We start from the raw sequence: 14,286 nt of genomic DNA on the forward strand, positions 1-14,286 counted from the left end.
AATTAAATATAATATTGGAATTAATTTAATAGTAATTAAAACAAATTTGTTTTTAAATGATTAAAATATGTACGATAGAAATTCGTTGATTTTTTGCGCGCGTTCAAAATTATTCGAATATTTGTAACGGGCCGTTTGAAGGTACAGCGAATATTTTATGTTGGATCAGAATTTATAAAATTTAAGCCCGTTTTTGTTTTTTTTTGAACCGACATCTACGATACGCACTAATGATTATATTTTTGTCCACAAAATTTCAACTCAATTGACCCGGAAAAATTCGGAAATGTATAATTTTGTAACATTTGTTTTTTTTTATTTATTCCCGAGTAAATGTACTTTCTTCGCTAGATAGATTTGAATAAAATGAAATAGATATAAGGAGGAAGAAGGAGATGGATATAGAGAGAGACGGAGCGAGCTAGTAAGGAATATCGCGTTAATTTTGCGAAGTAATTAGAGCTTACAAGGCACTGGTGCATAATCCTCATCAGTTGGAAGAGTGTGTGAAGTTCACTGTAAAGGCAACTAAATATTCGCCGTAGGATGGATCAATCCAGTTTCGTTCGTAGATATTCAATATTTGAATATTTGTACAGGTGCCAAAATGAAATCCAATGAATTAAGGATAACGATGTTACATATGACGTCGGGAAACATCACTTTCGTTCTTCTTATCAATTAATGCTTATCAATTAATCTAATAAAACATGTTCTATTTACGATTGAAAATCCTGTCTCGAAAAATTAGCAGAATCTTTGTAAAACCTGTTTTAGCTTTAAAACACTTCATGTATTACACGTGCTTATTTGCGGTAACATCCCCTAAAGCGTGGTTTTCGTTAACGACAGAAGTATACCTCAGAGATATCCCTTTTCATATTTATGCTTTAAGTGTTCCCAACTTCACTTGGAGTTTCGGTATTTCAAGAATTCCCCAACGCGTATTCTCCCCTTTTTGGAAACTGCGATCCTTTAATCTAGATGCGAAAACTTTTTCGTTATTTAAATACGACAAGTAGTATTAAATATACTGTGAAAACTTTACTCGACCTGCCAAGATATTCCTACACTTATACCTACCATTATTTATATCGAAATCATAAAAGATATAACTTATCTTTTGTTTTTTCAATTACAAAATTGATTTTAAATTTGCAAAAGAGAATATATTCTGTATTTCAATTTTATTCGCTTGAATTAGTGCGACGCGTAAGAAAATAAATTATCGAACTGAATTCAATGATACTACGTTATCGAAGGTAGAACAGTAGCCTGGAAACTTTTCGGCTAATTCAATTAATCGTTTTCAAGATTATCTCGAAGTAAAGTTTCTTTTGTTTTAGAACTTAATTTATCTATCTATCTATCTATCTATCTATTCCTATTCTAACGCATCCAATTGAAAGGCTTAAGATTTTTTCTGGAATTTCTCACAGTAATTATAGTTACGTTTTTACTTAGATCGATGGTCGCACAGAATTATCGGTTAAAAAGAAGAAGAAATAGAAATGTATCATATCAATGATAGGATTCATCGAAATTATTGATGTTTCGCGTAGATCTTTTAATTAATAGGAACGATATTCGCTAATTAGATGTCACCTTGATCATCATTTTATTTCAACTGCAATACCACTCGAATTTATTATCCATACGATTTTTAATTATGAAAATAATTATAAGAAATAATACCGCGTGAGATAGTCATTTGATTGATTGTTTCCCCATGAAACACAATAATTATCGAATTTCTTGGCAGTGGTCAAATTAAATTTATTTCAAATTAATTTTGATGCGATTCTTTTTGTTTGTACAATTCATTTGTCGTGATTTTTCTTTAATGGGACGCATATATTTTACCGTCCAATAGATCGAATTTTTCTTTGTCACGATTTAAATGTCTATAAAAATAAATATTAAATGTAATGTGTTTTTTATAGAGATCGAGAAAAATACAATCGATTAATAATAAGATTTATAATTGATTTGTTAATAATAACTCGTGACAGATGATGAATAAGTTTAGCGATTAACCGGTTCCATTAAACAACATCATATGTGTAACGTTACGCGAATCACTTTATCGTGGGTGAATTAGCGTAAGCTGAGTATGACGGGTCGACAATTTTAATTAGTGAAATATGATTTTTGCTCTCCCTATTGAATGACATAGCGTCCGGTGTTATATTATACCTTCAACCCTGCATTGTCACATCACTTTCCAATTACGACAATTAATCGGCATGAAATCGTGCCACCGACAAAACGCATGCTCGTTATTAACAACTTTTCAGAATCGAACCCTTCTCTCTTTCTCTCTCTCTTTTTATTTTTATTTTTTTTATAAACGAATTAACTGATTTTTTACCGCCATACAAATTCTCGAATAAACGTACGAGTATTTCGTATAAATGTATCGTACAAATTATAATCACTTTTATACTTAGAAGAACAAAATCTACGAAATATAATTAATTAATTTGATTTTGCATTTGTGTGTGATTTTTTTTGTTTTTCTTTCTTTTCAGTCGAAGATATGATCAAGGAGGTTGACGTCGACGGGGATGGTCGGATAGATTTCTATGGTAAATTTTTTATACCTATTTTCCTTATTTTTTTTTTCTTCATCTTCATCTTCCCCCATTTTGCAACGGCACGTTCACTTTGTAATGCACCCGTGCAAAGAAATAAGAGAAAGAAAAGAAAGAATATAAAAAGAGCTCGATTTTCCGATGCCCTTTTCCCTTCAAATAAGACCCTATCGTCGTGAATAATACTCTTGACGATGATAGATCCAATATACTTTACAAAAGAGCTCGCGAACGATCTTTCTATTCTCGAAGAACCGATTTTCCATGAATACAAAAAGGTAGATATAAATGACGTAAGGTGGTGATAAAAAAAGAAACAAAACATTTCAAATGATCCACGTCCACTCGAGTTTCGACGATTAAATCGAACGAGTTTATTTCACAATTTAATATCATTTTTATATTTTTATATATATTCATTGATTGTATAATCTATCATATTATATATTTATTATTAATTTATACAAATAATTATAAATATTTCTTTTGATCATTATCTTAAAATATTAACTCTCCAAACACGAATCCAAATAATTTCTAATATACTTACAAAAATTACTTTAATATAATTATTTAATAATAATATTCTTATTTCAAATATATAAATTTGATATATATATATATATATTTCAGAATTCGTTCATGCTCTCGGTGAACCTGGCATCGAAGAGGACGAAGAGGAAGAAGAAGAAGAGGAATCGCAGTCTCCGACATAACGAGTAGTATTGCTACACGATTGATCAGGATTGGTTGATCTTTATAAGAAAAAAAAACAACAACAAAAAAGAAAAGAAAGAAAAAAAGAAAACGTATCACAAATCGTTTCCATAATAACGATTTTTCTCTTCTATCTTATTTTCTATTTCTATCTGTCTCTATCACTATTTCTCACCCTATCACGCTCTTCTACTTTTTCCAATGACTTCTATACTAACGACAAAATGAATGTTATCCAATTTAAAGGAACTTTTGCTAAATTTCTAACCCGTAGAAAATGCGACCCATCGATGATAATTCGGTTTTCTTCTTATTTTCTTTTATTTATTCCTTTTCAATTTTCACATCGCAATAATATCGATTATTATTCGTTTTGAAAATATTCTCTAATTCTCTATGGAATTAATCTCTCGTTCGATTTCGCGTTTCCTCGCGCGATTTACACGAGAGAACGAAAAAAGTATATTATATCAAAAGTGCATAAGAATAAAAATAAAAATAAAAAAGAAAAAAAAAAACAAACAAAATAAACCGTAGAATTTATAATTCTTCTATGTGATTCAATGGAAACGTTTTCTCCGATCAACGCGAATGAGAGGAAATGTCGAAAAGTATCGCCAATTTTCATCGGAATCGTTTACGTACTTTTAAAGAAATAATTGCGTGTGTATGTAAGCGAGTTTATTAAACATTTACCTATTTCGAATAGAAACTCTGATGCGAGAGTGAATTCTTTTGGCACTTTTCAACGCACTGTGAAAAAAAAAAAGAAAATTATAAAAAATGTAATGAAAATATTTGCATTTTATTCTCGAAGAAAAAAAATATTGTGATTGTGTCAAGTAGCTGTAATAGATTTTAAGCTATCTCTAGGTTTAATGTATTATCTCGAGCACGCACGAACGCAAACACAAATACGCGCACTCACACATACGCGCGCGCACACGCGCGAGCATACAAATACACCCTGCTTTTGGAATTTTTATTCGATTTCGAGCGCAAAAGGAAAAACAACAAAGCAAATACGCGAATCCATGAATCCAAAAACTAATAAATAAAAAAAAAAAGAAAACAATTCGTAATCTCGTTGTTGTGAAATTTCGATACGTAAATGAAAAAAATAAAAAAAAAAAAATAAAAGAAAAGAGATAGAAAAAAAAAAACATAGTAAAAAAATAACGAGTTCAATGTTTGGCCAATTAATAACATCTCTTTTTAAATATCGTCTCTTCGGGAATGAAAAACAATCCCAATCTTTTTAATTAGATAAGTAAATCGATGTAAATTCGATATTACGATAATATGCTCGATTATAGAAACAAAAATAATCAAATTTGATCGTCGAAAACAAATGGATAAGAAATGAAATTAAAAAAGAACAAAAAAAAAAGGAAACAAATCAATGTTGAATCGACGATAAAAATGAAATTTTTCTTTTTGTCAACGATCGAGCATAAAAAGAACAAAAATTTAATCCTTCGATCTTTGCACTCTAATTCTCTCTATCGACAAAAATTATAATTAATATAACAATGAAAATATAAATAAATAAATAAAATGGTTATACTGTTAATATTAAAGATATGATTTAAGTAAATGATCTTTAAAACACGAATCAGACAAAATATTTGGTCGTAAACGATACGACGACGATTATAAAAGAAATAAACGAATCTTATTCATTTGAAAAATCATCATCGAATCTCTATCTGGATTATTGCTTTTGTGAAATCACATAGAGCTTCGTTAAATAATGAGATACGTCGAAACGATGTTAATTCGAGATTTATTCAAACACGATAAATAAAAGTCGCATGCTATTGCTAACAAAATTAATAAATTAATAAGGTAACTCTCTTGGTCACGATTGATTTTTTCTTCTTTTTTTTTATACTTTTTCTTTCTCGTTACTTACCTACTGTACTTAAGAAAGAAAAAATGAATTACAAAAGGAAATATTTTTCGAAGGGGAACCGTTTGGTTTGGTGATTGGTGGCAATCGTCGAATCATCCCCGTAAATTTTCTTTAAACATTCGTTTTTATTAGCGATAAATAAACTTACATATCTTTACAGTAACAATGACCTCTCGTAATTCTCGGAAAATATAATTAATATCTATTCGTAAGGATTTTTATAGATCCAAAATTTCCCTTTCATCTTGCACAACACCCACCCCGTATCTTCATCAACTTCCCACTTCTCTTACTTTTCACATTTCTTTTCGATCGTTTTAATCCCGTTTCATCATTCGTTCATCCTTCTTCCATCATTTTACGCCCATCGTTTCTTTCGAATCCTTTAACCCTTCCCTCCACGTTATTCATTTTAATCCGACATTCTTCCTGTACCACCCACCCAATTTTTTCTCAATCGTCCCACGCAATAATCTCATTCGCGAAGCAGAGACGAAACGAATCCTTGACAAAAAATCCACGCCCGACACGACGAAATACTTGGTTCCGACAAGATGGACAAATTCACAATTTATTCTTTTTCTTTGTTTGTATCTTTTTTTTCTTTTTCTATCTTTTTTTATCTTTGAAAGTTGCGTGCGTTTTACATGCGAGCTATAATGCGAGATTTACGAGTTCTCTAATAACAGCGAAACATACAATTATATATTAGCCGTATCGAATAATTTTCTTATTTTTCTTCTCTTATTTTTTTTCCTTCTTCTTCTTTTATCTTCTCACAATCATACGTAAAAGAAAATTTACGACGATGATATTCAATGCATTTCGATTTTTTTTTCTTTCGACCATTCGTAAAGATTCGCGTTTCTTCCTTTTCCTTTTCCTTTTTCAAATAACGCAGCGATCACTTTTATCGAGGATTACTTTTTATTCGTCTCGGTAAACTATCGTCATTTTTCAAATTTAATTTTCACAAAATGCAGGACGGAAAAATGCTTGCCGATCTTTTTCTTCTCTCTCTCTCTCTCTCTCTTTCGTTTTATCTTACAACGAACGAGATATAAAAAAAAAAAAAAAAAGGAAGAAGAAAATTCATACGATTAGTCGAGAAGAAATCATTTCAACCGTACATCCGTCGTTTTTCTTTTACCTATGGGTTTTTGTATACGGCGTTAAACAAAAAGAAAAAAAAATAAGAAAAAAAAAACAAAATAAATATAAGGAAAATGGTAAAACCTTCCTTCCTTCCTCCCCACCCGTAAACACGTTGAAACATGTTATCGATTTTCATTCGCTAATTCCTATTACAGATTTGATTCGATTCGACAAATTTTACTCGGATATTAACAATTAAAACGTGCCATTAATTATTTATGCGTTATCGATTTGTTTCATATTTCAACGTTGTTTCTTCCTCTTCTTATTCTTCTTCTTCTTCTTATTCTTCTTCTACTTCCGATGCCAATTGAATTTTTAAACATAGTTACCCATATGAGCGTTTTAATTTAATAATTCGATGCACGCACCATAAAATATTTGAATATTTATAGGGATGTTTACGTTAATAAGTGTGATATGCGATCGTTTTGAATCCATCGCACACCCACACATTCACACACACACACACACTCACGCATATACACTCTCTCTCTCTCTCATCGTCGGTCAAAACGATTATCAATCAAAAAAAAAAAAAAAGTAAAAAACGATGCATCCAATACGCGACCATAGAAAATATTATCGATATCTCATTTCCACCATTGAAAATGAATGAGATCCGAAAGCTTTGTTTTTTTATTTTTACGATCACGTTCGTCGTCCGGAGTAAAAAAAAATTCGTCCGAACCGATCGGAGATTTTGTTTGTTTCTTTTTTTTCTTTTCATTGTTTTTTTTTACATTTATACGTATTTACAACTAAGTTTTCACTTACGCGTATAGAATTATCCGTGTGCACGCGAGTGAACGCGTACGTTTCATTTTTGTATAGATATATATATATGTATTTTATTTTTCAATGAAAAAAATTCGAACGGAAGGAATATTTGTCGAAATTGAAAACGTTCGATGTACGCGATTTCTTTTCAATATTTTCCTTATTTTCTTTTTTTTTGTTTTTTTTGTTACTTTCGTTATGCATTTTTATGGAAAAAAGAATTGTTCCATTCGAATCGTTCGAAATTTTCTTTTCTTTACGACGAAACGTTTACTGCAACGTAACACGGATATCCTTCGAAAAATTCATTAATCGATTAATTAATTGTTGTTGTTTTTTGTTTTTTTTTTTGGTCGCGTATCGTCTAATCGCTTTATTTCTTTTCTTTTCTTTTCTTTTTTTTGTTCCTTTTTTTGTTACATCATTTTCTATGATTTTCTATTTTCACAATTTCCGTTTCTTTTCATATCCGCCCGCCGCAAAAGATTCTTCGTTTCGCAACTATTTATGTCGATCTAATTGTCGATTACAGGATATAAAGGAGCATGAATTAATTAATGATGATGTCCATTTAAAAAGATGACCATAGTTAATCCGTTTCTTCTACTTTTTCTTCCTCTTCTTCCTCTTCCTCTTCTTTCTTGAACAATTATTATTATCACTCGATAAGGAAAAAAGCTTTCTCTTTTGTATCGCGTTTTCGTTCGATTAATCAATCAAACAACAAGACAATTCGTTTGTTCATCTAACTCCTGATCTGTGATCGTTGCACTAAGCGATTTTTATTATGCGTGCATGCAATATGCCGTGCTACATGGCTGCGAACAATGCGAAATTAATTTTGGAAATTTGGATAAAGCGTCATGTGAGACTCGAGAATAAGACAAAAGAAAAATAATAAAAAAAGAAAAGAAAAGAAAAGAAAAGAAAAAGAAAAAGAAAAAATAAAGATAAATAAGTATTTCGAAAATCTATTAACATAATATTGAAAACACATAATATACATTCTCTCTTCGTAACGCGTCAATCAAAATCTAAACGTTATGTTCATCGTTCGTCGATTAAATATATTTAATATTAATAAGTATCGAATATTAAAAAATCGATCATTTTCTTGACCGCTCGAAAACGATCGTTTTTTCGAATATTCGGCACGCTTTTTGTTTCCTCCCCGCTTCCGCCCCTTAACTTTGTTTTTTCTTTTACAAGACAAATCAAAAAATGTCATCATCTTGTCAATTTCATTTCACTTTATACAAATATATATATATATCTCGACGCTTATCCATTTTCCTAATCGTTTATTCATTTTAATACTAATATACGATGAAGAATCAATCCTAATAATTTGACAACCAAATTTTTATCCCGATGAAATTCTTCGATTAACATTTCATATCTAACGACATACATATATGCGCGCATATAAAGCAGTTTCGATAAAACAAGTTCATATTAACAATCCTACGCCACGCACACTCGACGATAACGTTACAATTTATCTTCAGACGATTTCAATGTGGGGATATTAAAACACAATTATTATAGTCCGTTTAATATCACGAATCGTCTTAGACAAAAGTCCAAGTTAATTATAACAACGTTGATCGTTTTTTCTCTACCATATAAACAAATCGGTATATAGCACATTTTGTATACCAATTGAAAAACAAATGTTTATTCGGTATACTTTATTAGCTGCTCGTTCCTTTGTAAATCCACTCGAATCCAATATATAGGAGAGTTCCTAATTCCTTTGAAAAGTTTCTTTGCTAAAGTCAACACACACATATACACGTACATAGATATTAGAATATTCTATGTTAGCAAAAAAAAATAAAAAGACCGACGTGTTCGGTAGTAGGAGAATAAATGAAAAATATTCGATGGATCTCGTTAGTCGTCGTCGCAGTTAATTTTGTCAAAACTTCAATGTCTAAGATGTATGCATCATCATCATCATCGTCATCGTCATCATCATCATCGATGTTAGCGAAAAAGTGATGGACAATCTCGTAGGAATTTTTTCTGGTTTCATATTTTTTCTCTTTTTTTTGTCGTTTTAATTTAATTTAATTTGATATTGAATTCAATGGTCGAACAATTCCGATTCATTTGGAAGGACAATGGCCGCGGTGGTCATGGCGGCAAAACGTTGTCGTCTTCTTCGTATTAAAATGGCCGACGTTGACGGTGCTAATATTCGTCTACGTGCACGCGAAGATGAGACTGAAGGACGCCGCTTAGGATCCCATCTCGCGGAGAGTCCTCCTCAAAGGACCGGTTCCTCGTCGGTTTCGTCGTTGTTATCGTCGTTTAATCGTTGATTCGACAAATGATGACCGATCCCGCCACCCCCGCTCGAAGATGTCGATGAAAGAGAATTGGTTTTAGTTCTTCTATACCTTTTCTGTTGATTGTTACAACTATTGGTGGTACTAGCGTTGCTGTTGCTAGCAGTACTGATGCTGCTAACCCCGCTACTGCTACTCGGACTGTTTGTCATATTTCCAGAACTATTACTGCACGTCATGTCGAAATCTGGCAATTGTCCATGGGATATTATTAATGGTCGAAGCGCCGTACGTACCGACCAATAGATTCGTGGATATGCTCGTTCTTGTTGGATTAGAATATCTTTGCTCTGTTTTTGTTTCTGAAAACAAACGACATACGATAACAAACTCGTGCATATTTCCAAATAGAAGTATTTCGAACGTTTCGAAAAAAGAGAAATAAAATCAACTCACCTCCGAAAGATCGGTCGACGATTTGTTCGATTCGTGGCCAACGACGAGTCGTTTGCTACGAGCGAATTGTCTCAGAGCCTTTTCGCTGACGTATACGAACGGTCTTATAACGCGAAGATCTTGTCGACGAATATAGTAATGAGCTTTCATGGTTTTCAGTTGGCCACTGTGGAAGACGGAGGAAAGGAATCCCTCGGTTAGATCGTCCAAGTGTTGACCAAGCGCCAGCACGTTGTAACCGTGACGTTTCGCGATCGCGTACAACTGTGCTCTGATCGATCTGTTGCAAAAACTGCAAGCTTCGTTGGAAAGCGGTTCCTGATTTTGAGCTTCGTTGCTCGCCGCGTTCGCATCGACGATCAATTCTTCGTAAAAGTAAGGAACGTCCAAAGCCTTGAGGTGTCTGATCGATTCGACGCGATTAAATTCGCCGGTGTCGATGGTGGCTGCCCCGATTTCAAAATCGATCCCCTTCGACCTGGCGTGTAACCTGTATTGATGCAACGTGTGCAAGAGGGACAGAGAATCCTTTCCAAGAATCGAAAGACACAGAAGAACCTTGTCGTTGTCTCGGATCATATCGAACTCCTGTATAGCCTCCACCGTCGGTTTCCAAATATTTCTCGGTGCCGAGTGCCACTGGACGACGCGCGTCGAAACATTTTTGTCCTCGTCCTTTCCGTCGAATTTGAATCCTCCCTCCACCGCGTCGACGTTCTCCTCCCGCAAATCCAAAGACACCTCCTCGTCCTCGGACAGGAGATCGTCGTTCTGACGTGGCAGCTGTTTCGAGGAAGATTTACCGGGTAAATTGGATATCGCGTTGCTAGACATAGCAGTCCTAGATTTTCGACCGTAACTATTCGTTGAATTAGATTCGGCGCTACTGCTACGTTTCAATTCCGTCAAATCTATCGACGACGACTTGTTGTTGTCGTTTTCGTGAAACGAAAGGTTGATCCCACTGTCCTGCGAACTTACCGAATTAACGGCCGAATAAATCTTTGGAAGGATCTTCCTAGCGTCGGCAGCGATGTCATCGGGACAACCGCGTTCCTGCGAATCCTCGTCAACGTCCTCGTCCACGTCGTTGTCGTCGTTATCCTCGGTGCTCTTGTTCCGATTGTTATTGATCATTCTTTCGGTTTCCGTAGGTTTCATAACGAAGATCACCGTCTCGTCCGACGAACATTCGCTCGACATTTTACTTTCCTGTTGAGTCAGTTCACCGATTTTGCCGGATATCTCTGACGTCCCGTGTTTTCTAGAACTCGAGACTCTGGGCGAAGTATTCGCGAGAGAAATCCTTCCTCTGTCCGGGGATTCGCATCCGTTCGAAGAAACGTCGGAGGCCGAAGCGTCCGGCGAGTGTCTGTGCAATCCGTCGACGGCGTTGACCATACACCTGATCTCCGATTTAACTTCGCTCGCCATTTCTTTGGAAAATTCCATCAAATATTCGGCGATGTCGCTTGCCGTGAACGAATCGTGCCTCAGTTGCCTGTTATCCTCGGCAGAGATTTGACTGATCACGTTATGATTGCGCGAATGATGTTGCGGAGTGTTCTCCGACGTGTTGGCTTCCGACAACGCGTCGTCTACCTTCGATATAACTTCGCGAATTTCGGATTTGATCTCGGTAGCCAATTCTTTCGTGACTTCTTTCAAATATGCGCTCAAATCGTCGTCGGATCTTTGACCAACGTTCGAATAAATCGGGGAAGATCTTCCCCCGGCAACGAATCTTTCCGTGTATTCGCCTACCGAGGAATACGAGGACGGGGGCGACGCGACGTTGTGATAATTGAAAGAGGAAATAGAATGGCTGAGATTACTCATAGCTTCTAACTCGAGAGAATTCAATTCGGTTTGACTACTGCAGCTGCAATGCAATCGTCTCTGTTTCGACGAACCGATGTCCAAACGGGCCGAGGTCAAGCCTAAACTCGTCAGAGTTTGAGGACTCAACGGGAGGACCGGTATCGGCGAAGACGAGGACGACATACCGGATCGATTGGTCGCGTTGTTAGTCCCCGTTGTGCTACCCAAAGAATTGCATCTCGCGCGTCCAGCGTCTCTAGTTTCTATCAAATCTCTTTGTTCTTTCATCGGTCTAGCCGTTACCGCGTGAGTTATACAGGAGAGGGCTGACGGCGTTACAGCTTCGCCGACGGCAAATCGAACTGGCATCGGTGAACTCGGACAAGTTGCCGGTGATTTGTGTCCCGTCGAATTCCCGCTGCTATCGTTTCGTATCGACGATCCTTTGTCATCGATTTCCGAGGAATTACTTTTCGTTTCCGTCGTCGCTGCCGACACCGTTGACATGTTCCTCCTTATCGTACTCAATGCTGGAAGACTTCGGTGTCGCGGCGAATTTTGCGATATGGGAATATTTCCGGTTCGCGGAATATCACTGTTCAAACGTCTCATACCGTTGGCCAGGGCCAAACTGTTCACGAGACTATCGTGCGTGCTCGTTGCCGTTGTCGTATGAACGAATCTGTGAGCGGCTAAACTCGGATTGAACGGTACTTCTTGTTTAACGTTTTGCGAATTTCCTAAAAGTAGATCTTGAGCTTCGTTCGGTAACATAAACCAACGTAATTGTTCCGTTTGTTCCGAGATGAATGTAAAAATGCGATCGGTTTGCAGCGGATACCTTTGCGCCATTTTACGCGCACGATTGAAGATATTTCTCGCGGTTTGCAAACAATCCGAATAGCTTTGCGGAAAAACACCCGATCCCGATACTCTCCTTTCGGATGCGTTCATTTTGCCGTCCGTGTATCTGATCGTTCCCAACAATTTTCTTTCTTTTAATATACCATTCGTGTGATGTCTCCACTCCCCGGTATTTGGATTTAAAACGTATTGGGGTAAAAGTTTCCATCCCTCGGTAGCCACCATTTTTAAAGCTTCCAATATGAATGCAACCTCGGCCTCGGACATGAAATAGGGGAAGGAAAGTTTAGCGAATCCCGGCCTCAAGGCTTCCGCTTTAAATTCCTCGCTTCCCTCGTTGCGTTGACTGAAAAATACAAATATTTTAATATATTTTTAATTAGTAACATTTTCAATCTAACGACAAGAATTCTTCGCGGTCGAGTCAAATTACCTCTGCATCAATAAATTTTCATACTCCTTTGCCAGTTCCGTATCGATTCCCATCAAATTGTGAGCGTATCGACCAACGCAAGCGCACCCACTTCTCGCTTGTATTCCAAAAACGTCGTTCAACACGGCGCACACGAAATTATGATGGAGGAAGGTGCCACGTGGATGGCGCACCATAAAAGAGAATATGGGTAGCCTTTTGACATTTTGCGATGCGCTTCCGAGTAAAATTAATTCCGGAATTGTGCGTACGTGTGCCAACACTTGCCTAAAATAAACCAACAATTTCAATCGATTCATTTTTTAATCGTCCCGATGCGTGCGTGCGTGCGCGTTCATACCTCGAAATTTTGTCTTGACGATTGACGATAGCCCTCGGCGTCACGTTTTCCTTAAGTTGAATTGCCAATCCGCATCGAATACTTTCGACGACACCAGCGGTTCCACTTTCGTCACGTAACTCGGGATTGTTCAGGTAGCGATGAGTGTCCCTCATGTCTTCGGCTCTTATTTCGTCCATTAGGAGGAATTGTTTGCTCACGAGGACACCTGGGGATTGGACGCCCCCTACGAACTTGTGCCCAGCAAAGAAAATGGCATCCTTGTGTGCCGTTGATTCGCTCATTCCCGGGAGATGTGGATTCATGTCGATTTGAGTATACGGCGCTGTTTTCGATATGATTTTATTCGAATAAATCAAACTGACGAATGTTTTTAGAAAAACTCGTGACAATTTTTACCTGCAGTGGTGTAATCCCAGATACTAAGTGCACCATACTGATGTAAAAGAAGGGTAGTAGCAACGTCATCTGCCAAAACCCCTGTTATACAACTGGCCGCACTAAAGCATCCGATCATTTGCGCAACACCTTCCGAACGCATCTTAGCCAGACCTCGTTCGAGTTCGTTCAGATCCAAAAATCCTTCTCTAGTTTCGGACACTCGTACTATCTGTTATATATATATACATAATATTAATAAATTATTACATGCACACACGTATGACTCGTTCGCAAGGGGGGGGATGTTGATTTGACTAACGTAAATGCATTCGATCGATGCTTAACTTTTAAGATTACAAAATAAATATTCTTATAATAAACCACCCACGTTTGTGAGTAACAGTTTCGAGTTTCTATCAGGGTCTCGTATCACCCACGTATGGTTGTTCGTATTAAATAAAAATATCAAGAAGACACATTAAACGAGAATAAAAATGTTAAAAGAATTAAACAAACGTACGAATAGTCATAATTTT

At 36.0% G+C, this 14,286-nt stretch overlaps 2 protein-coding genes across 2 annotated transcripts in view; one reads left to right on the top strand and one right to left on the bottom strand.

Moving 5' to 3' along the window:
• Positions 1–4,474, top strand: part of LOC122515113 (probable calcium-binding protein CML22) — a 41,206-nt gene extending 36,732 nt beyond the window's left edge. The window contains exons 6-7 of the mRNA XM_043632316.1: positions 2,532–2,588; positions 3,228–4,474. Coding sequence (XP_043488251.1) covers positions 2,532–2,588; positions 3,228–3,310 — 140 coding nt within the window. The 3' untranslated portion in view covers positions 3,311–4,474. The remainder of the gene's footprint in view (positions 1–2,531; positions 2,589–3,227) is intronic.
• Positions 4,475–9,209: 4,735 nt separating this feature from the next.
• LOC122515247 overlaps positions 9,210–14,286 on the bottom strand; it is a 49,259-nt gene continuing 44,182 nt past the window's right edge. The window contains exons 4-8 of the mRNA XM_043632524.1: positions 13,769–13,979; positions 13,370–13,694; positions 13,030–13,296; positions 9,912–12,942; positions 9,210–9,817 (exon numbers count right to left, since the gene is read on the bottom strand). Of these exons, the coding sequence (XP_043488459.1) occupies positions 9,434–9,817; positions 9,912–12,942; positions 13,030–13,296; positions 13,370–13,694; positions 13,769–13,979 (4,218 nt within the window). The 3' untranslated portion in view covers positions 9,210–9,433. The remainder of the gene's footprint in view (positions 9,818–9,911; positions 12,943–13,029; positions 13,297–13,369; positions 13,695–13,768; positions 13,980–14,286) is intronic.

The sequence above is a fragment of the Polistes fuscatus genome, unplaced genomic scaffold (assembly GCF_010416935.1).
Source record: "Polistes fuscatus isolate 324 unplaced genomic scaffold, CU_Pfus_HIC Scaffold17, whole genome shotgun sequence".
Classification (NCBI taxonomy): Eukaryota; Metazoa; Arthropoda; class Insecta; order Hymenoptera; family Vespidae; genus Polistes; species Polistes fuscatus.